We start from the raw sequence: 12255 nt of genomic DNA, 5'->3' as shown, positions 1-12255 counted from the left end.
CACACACCTTTCAGGTTAGCCAGCTTCCACCTAAGACTGCATCATCACTTACCACTAGGTGAGGTTGCAGTCAAGAGCTAGCTTGTATCTGAATAACAAAAATATCGGTCAAATGCAAGTCGCAGTCGCACACGAAGGGTTCCGTGCCATCATACAAGAAATAACACTTTTTTATTTTTTTTATTTTCAGTAGTTATTTTTAAAATCTTTAGTATTTGTTGTTTAGTGGCAATAGAATTACACGATCTGTGAAAATTTCAACTCTCTACCTATTACAGTTCACGAGATACAGCTCGCTGACAGACTGACGGACGGACGGACATTGGAGTCTTAGTGAAGGGTCCCGTTGGCACCCTTCGGGTACGGAACCCTACAATGACTTGTTCAACCAAATTAGCAACAATAAGCAAACTTGTCAATCAATCAGACTCCCATGTAGTATATAAAATGAATTGAGATTTATTAATTTATTTATATAGAATTGGGAGAATTAATTTACAATAGCGTGTGATCATTTGAGGCAGCGTTCGAAGTAGGAGGAGCCGACGTAGCCGCCTCGCATCGCCCTTTGTACGTGCTGTTCGAACAGTCGTCGGTTGCTTTGGAGTTCGTCGGCAGCTTCTTTGTTTAGTGGGTCTTCAGGGTTTGGTTCCTGTAATTTAAATACATACATGTTTTTAGGGATCTGTTCTAAAGGAAAAATGGAACCCTTATAGGATCACTTTGCTGTTTGTCTGTCTGTGAAAAAACCTATAGGATACTTCCAGTTGACCTAGAATCATGAAAGGCAGGTAGGCAGGTTTTATAGCACAAATAGGAAAAAATCCGAATAACTTGAGTTTGTGGTTACATCACAATAAAATAATTAAAATGTGTTCATAAACAAATAATTAGTATTTTCAATTATCAAAGTAAAATAACTATACCAAGTGGGGATATCATATGAAAGGACTTTACCTGTACATTCTAAAACAGATTTCTATTTATTTTATGCATAACAGTTTTTGATTAATCATGCAAAAGGTAGGAAAAAATACCTGAGTGCGAGTCGGACTCACACTTGGCCGGTTTTCTGTTACCCATTTTAGTGCGGTAAATAATTAGGCCTATTTGAAAATGTGTCTATCTTTCTGTTTAATAGCTTTTCACGGTCCATCAGTTTAACCGATTTTGACGAAATTTGGTACAGAGATAACTTGCATCCTGGGGAAGGACATAATACTTTTTGTCCCGGAAAATCCAAGAGTTCCCAGAGGGTTCAAAAAGTATTCCCACGTGGGCGAAGTCGCGGGCATCACCTAGTAACACACCCACAAAAATGACCTTGAATATTGATCTTTTTTTATATTTTACAAAACGTTTTTTGCAAAATTCAATTACATGTGACAGTAGCGTTTTTGGTATCAACAAAAAACGCAATTTAAACTTTGAGCTGAACTGTTATAACTACATTAGGAGGGTAGGTACAGTATAAATCTTATTTTTTCTACATTACATATTCTTTACATTGTATCTTGAGCTATTAATCTATTTAAAATCATAATACTAACCAAGAATAAATACTGCAATCCATAAACTATAGAGTTGACTGTGAGCACTGGTTTCCAGTCTTCTCGTAATATATTTAGGCACACATTGCCTTCCAAGTCTATATTAGGGTGGTACACAGCTGTTTCACATTTCACTTTGGGCGGTTCATGTGGATAGTTTGGTCCTACCTAAAAATTACAGAGAGTTTTGCTCAAAGGGTGGTGTACCTGTTTGAAAATATAACAGTGCTTAACTAGTTATACATAATATCTGGATTACATACATTTCTAAACAAATTGATAGATCTAAAAGAAATGCTAAGCACCCCTATTCACAATATTTCCTGTGGATAAATATAAATAAATAAAATGATTAGAACCATTTTTAGAACTATAAACTCAAACTCAAATCAATTATTCAAAGTAGACACTACTGAACTCCTTTTGACCTCCTTAAAACTAAAGCTATGAGGGTTTCAAAAGTGCCCAGGTCTCAGGTCTGAGGAGAGCCCATAACAAACTCTTTATGTATTATCACCACTTCAAAAAATCACTTATTAGAAGTATCAAAGCTGTTGAGCAACTCATTCCAAAGCTTTCTTATCATTTAAATAATCCTTTACATTGTAGTAGAATATTTCAATGTTAATGATAACTTTGAACTTGTTGAGAGACATCAATGTATTCTGGGAGCTTATTGTAAAAACATACACAATTTCCAATAAATTAATTACTAAGATAATAAAAGAAAAGAATAAAATCTAAAAGTTGTGTACAATTGATTTAGCACTAATATCAGTCTCTTATGTCCGCTTAGCAACATTCACACAAGACAATTGACAAAGTTCAAAAATCCAAGTCTCTCATGGGTAAAACAATCCAAACTAATATTATGAATGCAAAAGTGTATCTACATATCTGTCTACCAGGTTTCACACTCCATCCGTTAAACTGATTTTAACATAGTTTGGTGCAGGGATACCTTGCATTCTTGATATGGATATAAGTGTAACCTACTTTTTATCCCAGAAAATCAAAGAGATCACACATGATGTTTATAATCTGCACTGAAGAAGTCATTGGCATCATTTAATCTAAGTTTACAAAAATAACTGCTATCTATATACATAGCTAGGGTCTATGAGATCTTTTGTATTACTATCAGTACTTATTATATTGATTTTTTCATCTCTCTTATATAATAAGGTAGAGAGAGCAAACAGCAACATTTTGTCCTACAACAGTTTCATCTCCTTAAAGGATAAGTTTCATAGGTTCCATAAGTTTGTTACTATGAAAGGAGAGATGCAATATGTGCATTCAGTTTCGTACAAAAGAATATTAGTCTTAATACTTCAGTAGCTCTTACTGTACTACTATAAAACAACTATAACCCAAGTAGGCCCATTTTTCAGATGCTTTTCTAAATAACAGATGGGAGCTGATGCTACTGAGCTCACATAGAACATTTGGTAAATGGTAAGATTACATTTATTTGTCTCAAGATATAGCCTTGTATATGTAAATTAACATATAATATTTACCTTAAAACTAAATACAAATCTTCCTCCTTTATAAAAGCCTTCATCTGGGCATATGATTAATTTGAAATTAAGTAAATCATCTGGATCTGGGAACTCTGTGCTACATGTTTTAGGAAGATTCAACTCATTTAAATCTGGAAACGAGGGGTTACATTATAAAAATTAAGATTATTTTGCCACAGTGAACATATTGAGTACCTACAATAAGTAAAGCAAGATATATGGGCAATTCCTGAAGCAAGTGTTTGTGTATTGTATTAATTAAGAATAGTTAATATCAAAATAACGGTGGGTTTAAATGAGTCCAATATTTATTAAAACAAACTCGATACAATCGGTAGTTTTTATTATTTTCCATTACCTTTTGTGATCCGCAATTGCGCTGCTGATGCTTTTTTTTGTGAACCCCCTGCCCGAGCCGAGCCTTCTTCATCTTTTTTTTGTTGTTTTAATGAAAAAAGTTTAATCATCGTCCTAATTCTATCCAAAGAAATTAGAAATTGATTTGTATGAGTAATTTTGTACAGGATTTATTTTGACCACAGAATATAGTCGACAAAGTCGACAAACTCAAAGAGAATAATACGTGCCGCAGGGACTTCGTCTGTGTTGGTGTTAGCTGGCGGGCGTGCTCTGCCTTTTTGGAGTGTTTTTTTTTTGTTTAAACTGACTGGAAAGCGTTCTATAGGGGTGCCTGCGTATGTCGGCGAGTACCGGCACAGACGGAGTCCATACTTGTATAGTTTAACTAACTTGTTACAAATAACTACAAACTTGACATTGGCTAATCTTTGTAAAGCCAGACGAGAGAGAGAAAAAAAAACGTGCCGCAGTCGGATAAAAAATACGTGCAGAATGGAGATCACGGGTAACTTTAGAAACACTTCTGTCATTGATAATTTTAAATCATGAAAAAAATGGAAAAAAGCACTATAGCAATTAAATTATTATTTCAACACTTATTTTAACATTTAGATTCTGGATGGTGTTTTACCTTTCTTTAAACTAGGTAAATATTCATCTAATAATACCTATGTTGAAAACTACTTCGATATATTTCATTGGCTTGGCTGAAATAACTAGATACTTATTTCCTAAAAATCTCCCACTGTTAAACATTATTAATGTTACCCGTTCTTCTGCACTCTAAACGGCAGCTTATTTTCTGGTCGGTGGTCTGTGACCAATGTCTGTGACTAAGTCTTTGATCTGTGTGACCAGACTTAGCAAGATCCTGCTATTTTAGTAGGATATGACCCCTTGTAGCGTACCTATACAGCATAATATATTGTCGTACTTGGCTCAAGTTGGAAAAAACTGGCAGTTTTTAGCAGTATCTAATAAATTCACATTATTTGTTTACTGAGTTTCACTTGATTAACCAAACAAGAAACGTAAAATATGTACCTAACTTTGAATATTTTCAATTTATAATTTTTCTTTAAAGAAGTAGATACTGCTCAACTCTAAATAATAATAGATAGCTATAGTCTAATAGCTAGTAGATAATAATCTATGGTCATAGCTAAGTGAAAAAATTAGTTATTTTAATTTTTTACCATGGAATGTAATTTTTTTTAATAATTTCTATAATAATTTAAAGAAATAAATTAATTGTTGCCTGGCAATAGTTCAAAACAGTTAATAATAGATCTTAGACTATTTTAATTTTAATTTTTAGTCCAACAGCTAGCAGGATTATTAATTTAAATCTGGTCACCCTGGGTGGCTTGCGTTCATAGAAGCAGATTCGTGGTCTGTGCATAGAAGACTCAAGACAGCAGAGTTTGTCAAATAATTGAGTATATATTTTAAATGTTTTGTTTAAATCTTTTGTATGAAATAGAAAGCAATCAGGTAGGGACCCAAAATAGGATTCTACGTATATGTAGGTTTTAAAAAATACGTTCACGATATAGTGTAAAATGGCAAGCGAGGATGTGATTGAATTGGGGTCCTCCGACGATGAAGCCGAGCCTGCACCGAAGAAGGTATTAACCCGATAGTTCCACTTGTGTACGAATTTACTGTTAAATGAATTATTTGCTAGATGTATTATGTTAAATTTATGATATTAATCGTTTATATTCCAGAAAAAAACAACGCCAAATGCAATGGTGCATATACCAACCAAACTACCTGGCGTTACTATAAAACCTACTAAATCTGCCCCATCTTCCATCAATAAAGGATTACTTGCGAAGCCAATCGTTATAAATACATCTAAATTAAAAGTTACTCCTATAAACAGAGTAAAACCAAAAGCAACTTCCCAAGTAATTATGGTGCCTATTCAGAATAAGATTGTGAGAAATGATTTAAAAAGTGTCCCAAGTGTTAAAAATAAGACTGCAATCAATCCCTTAAGTATTGTTCAAAATTTAAGCAAAACACAAGTAGCTGTGAAGAAATTACCTTCAATAGTAACAGTAAAAAAAACTAAAGAAATACAAGGGCAAAAAATGTTAACTAAATTGCCCCCAAGCATTACTATTAAGCCTGTACATAGTGCAAATGTAACAATAAATCCTATTCAGAAAGCTGGTGCATCTGGTATCCATAAAAGGAGGATAGTTGGTCCAAAATTGAAACCGCCAAGAGAAATGACGACTGTTGAAATAGATGATGAAGATACATTGGAATCTGCTAAAGCTAGTCCTCAGTGGTACTTAAGACCTGAGGATCAAAAAGAAAAAGCTGTAAAAGAAGATAATTATGATTCAAGTATGAAAGTAAATAAGTCAAGTAAGGAACCATCTATGGAAGAAAAGAATAATAAAGAGCCAGACACAACAAAGTATGTAGAAATTACAATAGAAGATAGTCCTTTGAAGCCTCCTGTACTTTCTAAGCACCCAGACATAGGTAAAGAACTCACTATCACTATTGAGGATAGTCCTGTCAAACCTAGTGCAAAAGCTATCAAGGATGTTGAAAGTGATAGTGAAATTAATGAAGTAAATGAAGATAAGCAAAGCAAAAAGAAACTAAAATATCCAAAAACATATAAAAGCAGTAAAGAAAACCATGTTGTGGAAATAGAAATAGATCTCAGCGAGCCTAGCTCTGTTATTGAAAGTGAAAACAAGAGTAAACCTGCATCACCTAAACACATACAAGAAGAAACTGAAAAATCACCAAAGCAATTTACTGGCACTGAAAAGGTTAATCATTCCAAAAAAAAAGTTGTCAAAAGTGCACAACATTCACCAACAACAACAACACCAACAACAAGTGTCATTGAACAAGCTAAAGAAATTATTATTGAAGATGATGAATTCCATCCCACTTACCAGAAGTTTATACAGATGTGTTTTCAACTTGAAAATACAGAAGATATGAAAAAAATTGTAGAAAAAAAGATCAAAGCTTATTACCGACAATGTCCCAAAGACTATGTGGAATCGGAAGAGTTCATAGATATGGTTTCTAGTAAAATAGTTTCAATGAAGGCATCACCTGACAAAATGTATTTATACATAAAGGATATTGTTGATGAACTAAATTTACAAAGGAAGATGACAAAGTCAGTTGCAACAAGAGAGGTGGATATAAAAAAAGGTTAGTCTTAAACATGTTTTACTATATCAGTACCCTACAGTACTATTAGGGTTCTGTACCCAAAGGGTTAGCACCAACAGGACCCTATTACTGAGCCTCCGCTGTACGTCTGTCTGTCTGTCTATCTGTCCGTTTGTCTAAGTCTAGTCTGTCTGTCTGTCCATCTGTACACCTGTCTTTCAGCGGGCTGTGTCTCGAGAACTGTAATATTCTTTATTCTTTATAAATACCTATTCTCTTGATTCATGGGATTTCATTCATGTGGAATAAGGGTTTGTAAAGATTCTGTTGGAATTTCTCAAAATCAAAAGAAAATCAGTTTTTTTTTGCTATGAAGTTTGTGCATTCCTATTTCTATACATATTATATGAATCCCCTATGTATATTATGACTTTCCTCTACTTACATAACATGTTAAGTAGATTGCAAATGCTTATAATATTATAACATTATTTTCTAGATTCATACGATGTCAAATATGAAGAATCTCGATATGACACTAAAAAACAAAGACAGATTCGGAAATTGGAGAAAACAATAAAGAAACTCCACAGGGCAATACAAAAGCTTGAGGAACAAGAAGTAGATTTTGATGACGATGAGGATTCAGTTTACTTGCTTACTGAGAGGTAACTCATACTGCATAAATTATTTTTAGCCGGCTGTGGGGAAGCCCAAAAGAGTGTTATGTGTTTGACCTGTATGTATGTATGTATGTCTGTTCCTATGTCCGCTTGTAACTACTCAATCAATCAATCAATCAGTCATTTTATTTATTTGCTGATACTTAACGGCTCAACCAATTTTGATAGATGATACGTCCGTCATTAGGTTCGTCTGGATTGTTAAAATTCTTAAAAAATGGCAGATTTTATGTGCTTTAAATGCTTTAATGTGCGGGCTGAAAAAATTTTTTTTTCAAGCCCTCACACCAGGGTATCAAAATATTACTATTAGCTTATTAGCTTGTCCTAGACTAGAAAAAGTTTTTGAAACATATAATTAAAATATTTTAGATATAAAGAGCGAATGGTACGCGTCCATGCGAAATTCTGCCAACTTACCAATACGAAAATGCCATCAGAGCCGCGTATACATATAGAAGCTAGACCAGGACGGCCGACGGGTCCCGCGAAAAAGCTAGAAAAATGGATTAATAGGAAGGTTCCTATAGGAACCCCTTTGCCGTTTCCTGATTTTCATGATGTCATTCGTTGTGTCAGGGATGCCAATGAAGAGGATAAATTGGGTTGGACTGATATTGATGTAATGGAGGAAGGTACAACTAAATTAATTAACATATTTATTGCTTTAAATATCTTAGCTCACCAACATATTATATGCAAGTAACTATGTTTCTATATATAGTATATATATTATTCCTTAGAATAGTTATATATGTATGTATATTTATTATGTTTATTAATATAATAATTAATATTTGTATAATATATAAGTAATTTGAAATAATTCTTTGCGACTTGGTACTATCCAGCATTATCTTCTCCTTTCAGCAAAGGTTGCCTGGTAGGTTGCTCTAAGCAATAAGGCCACCTTTGCACACAATTGTTTTTTCTGTTTTCTTCCTTCTGTGTTGTGTTCATTTTCATGTTTTTGTGCGCAATAAAGACTTCTATCTATCTATCTGTCTATATTCACACACTGTATGCATTACGCGGTACCGCATACCGCATACTGCGCACAGGCAGTGCATATACGTCAGTGTACTAGAGGCGTATTAAGTTTATATTCATTGGTCATCAGGCGTTAATTTATAGTAAAACAATATAACTTATTCCATAGCTCGCGATTTATTTACAAGATGTGGCAAAAAACTTCAAAGACGTCGACAAGAAAATGAATGGCGTATAGCCGCGTCGAGAATTTCTGCGGAGCTGGATCCGGCGGAAAATAGCTTGGATTTAAAAAAGAAGTTAGACGAAAATAAAACAGTAGCAGCTAAGAGAGAAACAGAACTTCTTAATAAGTGAGTTAAAGGATTTAATATATTACTATTATTGATCTTTATCTAAGTGTACTATTTCCTCTACATGCATTTTATTTTCGTTTTCAGATATGTTGACAGACAAAATTTGTTAAAACTTGAAGCTGTAGAAATCGGTGATAAAGAAGCTGAAGAATCACCAGTTGAGAGTGAAGAAGAAGAGGATGTCGTGGAAAATGATAACTCGATGGGAGACAAACAAAAGAGAAAACAAAGGCTTAAGAGACTTCTCCACGAAAAGAGTAAAAAAGTAGAAAGCAAAGAAAATGTTGTAAGTAAAGATTCTGACGAAAAAGAAAACAACAACGAAATCAAAGAACGAGAATCTAAAGATATCGAGCAAGAAAATGTCAATAAAGAAACAATAGAAAACAAACGCAATATTGACGAGAATATTGTCGAGATGGTTATTGAATCAATGCCTAACGAGACTAAAGCTATAAAGGACAAAGAAGCGGATAGTGACAGTGTAAAACAAAATAAAGAAAATGAAAATAACGATAGTGATACTTACAAAGTTGAGTCTGATATAGATGAGTTACATCTTTTGCAAAAATTGCACTCAGAAAATGAGGCCAATTCATCCACACTTGAGAGTTCTGATTCTGATACACCAATAGCAATCTCTGACACGCTTGAATCAGACAGTGAACAAGAAAATGGCGCAAAAACATATGATGTTATTAGCATTGAAAACTCCAGCTACTCTGAGTCGGAGATGATTATTGACGACTCGCCGAAAGATTATGATACAAATTCTTTAAATAAACAAAACGTTGAAGATTTAGTTACTGCTAATTTTGAAATTGAGTACTCTTCAACTGGAATTGAAGAAACCAACAAAGAAAAAACGGTAAATACGGCTGCAATAGGGCAGGTTGAAGAAAATATTTTCCTTGCGTCATCTGATGAGGAAATAAAAGATAAAGGTACAGACAGCATAGAAATTGAAAAAATGTGCATAAATTTAAGAGATGACAACATATCCATATCGGAAACTACAGTGGACGGAGAAGCATTTGAACTAGGGAATGTATCTAATGACGAAAATAGTATTCCAGAAAATAATAATGCATTAGTGTTAGTTGAAGAGAGTCCTGGTGCTGAAGAAAATGAGGAGACTGCAGATATGACGCAAGAGAATATTGAAGATGATCACAATAGTTATGAAAAAACAATTAAGGATTGTTCTAGGATGGCAGAAGGAAATAAAGACGATGTAGATTCGCCCAAAGATATAGTTGATATTAGAAGTGCATCAGATGTTAATTCAGTAGAGAGTATGGATTTACAAACTGATAACGAAAACAAAGAAGATAGTAGCGATCGTACTGAAAGAATGGACATCACTGAATCTAATTGCAATGAAAAAAGTGAAGTAATTAAAGATACAGCCAATAGTGATACACAAAACAAAGTTCATTCATTAGAAAATGAATTTAATGATCAATCCGTCACTGCTGAGACTAGTAATTGTGACATGAGTATGGAAATTTAATATTTAGAAACTTGATTAACTTGTAATATAAATAAACACACACCAATCTTATTGCATTTATTTAAATTCGAGTATCAATTCGAGTGTGTTGCGTTGTTATTAATAGACAGCCTGTATGTGAAAAGTGACATATTTTTTTTCAAAATGATTGTGCTTTACTATGGGTCGAGCACACTTGCAACATGCTGTTTGGTGATGGTTGTGAATTTTGAAAATATGTACATACAACGTACTGCAATTCGATTTATTCAACACATGTGGCTTGGTTTGGAGAAGGGGTGTTGCAAGTGTGTTTTGACCATAATATGCCAGTACTGGTAAGTGATGTTGCTCTGCAATAGTCCAAGAGAAGTCTATGACTGTATGGTGCCATGTACAAATGTGCACACATAATCTTTTAAGATTAACATTAACACACATCTTATTAGATTAATTTTGTTGTTTTTTTGTTGGAACTTATATAAAATGGATTAAAAATTATCCTTTTATGTTCTCATTGATTTAAAAAAATCGTTAAATATTTTAGTGAGTCGTTTTTAGTAGCAGTATTTGGTTTCCATAGACTATTGCAAAGTAATTTATCTGCATAAATGTTATTGTTCTTCTGCAAAATGATCTATCATTTAATTCGTGGTATTCGATACCGGGCGACGCGCTTCGATTAATAATAATAATTAATTAGTATATCGAAAGACATCACAATTTGCCTTTCTTAAATTGTATCTTAGTGAATTCCACATTGTGTAAATACTAAATACATGTAACTTTATAATACATAAGGTGTCCAGACTTGTATATTTATCCATAGCAGTATAGTATTAAGCTGTTTTGTTACGTGTAGTCGTCATCTTTCAGTTGGTGTCAGGTAAAACAACTTCTGGAAATCTATTCTGGCTAGTTATGGTGACATTAAGCCATGACTTGCATGGGTAGTGAATTGAAGCTTTCTCTATTATTCACCAAGCTAATAAGATACACTTATTGCTAAATACTCATAGCTTGGGCAAGATAGGTCCTTTATAAACAAACTAGACGATGCCCGCGACTTCGTTCGCGTGGATTTAGGTTTTTGAAAATCCCGTGGGATATTCTGGTTTAAAAATTTTTCGATAATTTTTCGCATCCCGCGCTTAAATAAAGTACAGAGAGATATTCTACTGTCCTTCGGAGCTCTTTACCTGACGTCAACTACTTGAAATTCGTCAGCTTGTTTTCTTGTAAATAAAATGTTAGTACCAATTAAGATAATATTTTGACAAGAGGAGAATAATTTTGAAAAAAAAAACTAATTGGAAGTTCCAGAAAGCATAAAAGAATCGTTTACACTTTATACAGTAATAATAATAGTAGTTTTATAATATTATAAATGCGAAAGTTTTTTTTTTTTCAATAACTGTATAGGCTTGCGCTTAGCTGCAATCATACCAAACAGGAGATGATGCAGCCTAAGGCAGAGTGTGCCTGTCCAGAAGGTGCCTATTCACTCTTTTGAAGATACCAATATTATAGTCAGCGGGAAAAACGAAAACCGGAACGGAAGTGTGTCTGTCTGACTGTATGTCTGCTAGTTTTTCATGGCCCATCCGATTGACCGATTTTGAATAGAGTTGTGGGTATCATATTGTATTAGGTACATAGACTGCATACCAGAAACGGAGCTACTTTTAGCCCAGAAAATCAAAGAGTTACGTCGCGATTTAAAAAACAATATCCACGCGGATTTTCTTTCGCATCATCTAGTTAATCGTAAATCAAACTATTACCTATTCCTAAACTATTCTCAGAAATGCTAAGATAGGACCATAAACTTAGTACACTGTTGGATAGGACCTATTCTGCAGTAGGTATGTTATATGTATACAATAAATCTATATAGGTAATATGTGTATAATATCGCCAAAATTATAATTTGCTTACTATCCATACTTACTATATGAATAAGACAACCTAATAATAGTATTCTACATATTATATAATTTATAATGTTTTTTAATAAATTAAAATGATTTAAGATTAGATCGAAATCTGTTAATTGTCTTTTATTTAGTAGGTAAGTCTTTGCTAGCGGTTTGCTTACACCTTGTATTTCGAAGAAAACGCGGGAAAAAGCTACAATAA

The 12255-nt window shown here is 33.6% G+C and overlaps 2 protein-coding genes across 3 annotated transcripts; one reads left to right on the top strand and one right to left on the bottom strand.

Moving 5' to 3' along the window:
• Positions 1–436: 436 nt before the first annotated feature.
• Positions 437–3635, bottom strand: LOC123864967 (NEDD8-conjugating enzyme Ubc12). Its single transcript, XM_045905788.1, has 4 exons — positions 3435–3635; positions 3074–3207; positions 1551–1718; positions 437–652 (listed from the first exon to the last, which is right to left on the bottom strand). Exons 1-4 carry the CDS (start codon positions 3541–3543, stop codon positions 512–514), a joined length of 552 nt encoding a protein of 183 aa, XP_045761744.1. The 5' UTR covers positions 3544–3635; the 3' UTR covers positions 437–511.
• Positions 3636–4838: 1203 nt separating this feature from the next.
• LOC123864922 (daxx-like protein) lies at positions 4839–12164 on the top strand. 2 transcript variants are annotated; one of them, XM_045905686.1, is made up of 7 exons: positions 4839–5064; positions 5167–6272; positions 6309–6634; positions 7095–7263; positions 7651–7913; positions 8438–8621; positions 8709–12164. In XM_045905686.1, the coding sequence occupies exons 1-7, from the start codon at positions 4999–5001 to the stop codon at positions 10135–10137; spliced, it is 3543 nt and encodes a 1180-aa protein (XP_045761642.1). In that variant the 5' UTR covers positions 4839–4998; the 3' UTR covers positions 10138–12164. The 2 variants fall into 2 exon arrangements, with proteins under 2 accessions (XP_045761642.1, XP_045761641.1); XM_045905685.1 differs by having other exon boundaries at positions 5167–6634.
• The last annotated feature ends 91 nt before the right edge of the window (positions 12165–12255 follow it).

The sequence above is a fragment of the Maniola jurtina genome, chromosome 4 (assembly GCF_905333055.1).
Source record: "Maniola jurtina chromosome 4, ilManJurt1.1, whole genome shotgun sequence".
Lineage (NCBI taxonomy): Eukaryota > Metazoa > Arthropoda > Insecta > Lepidoptera > Nymphalidae > Maniola > Maniola jurtina.
Note: the sequence above shows the minus strand (reverse complement) of the source record. Positions and strands in the feature narration are given on the sequence as shown.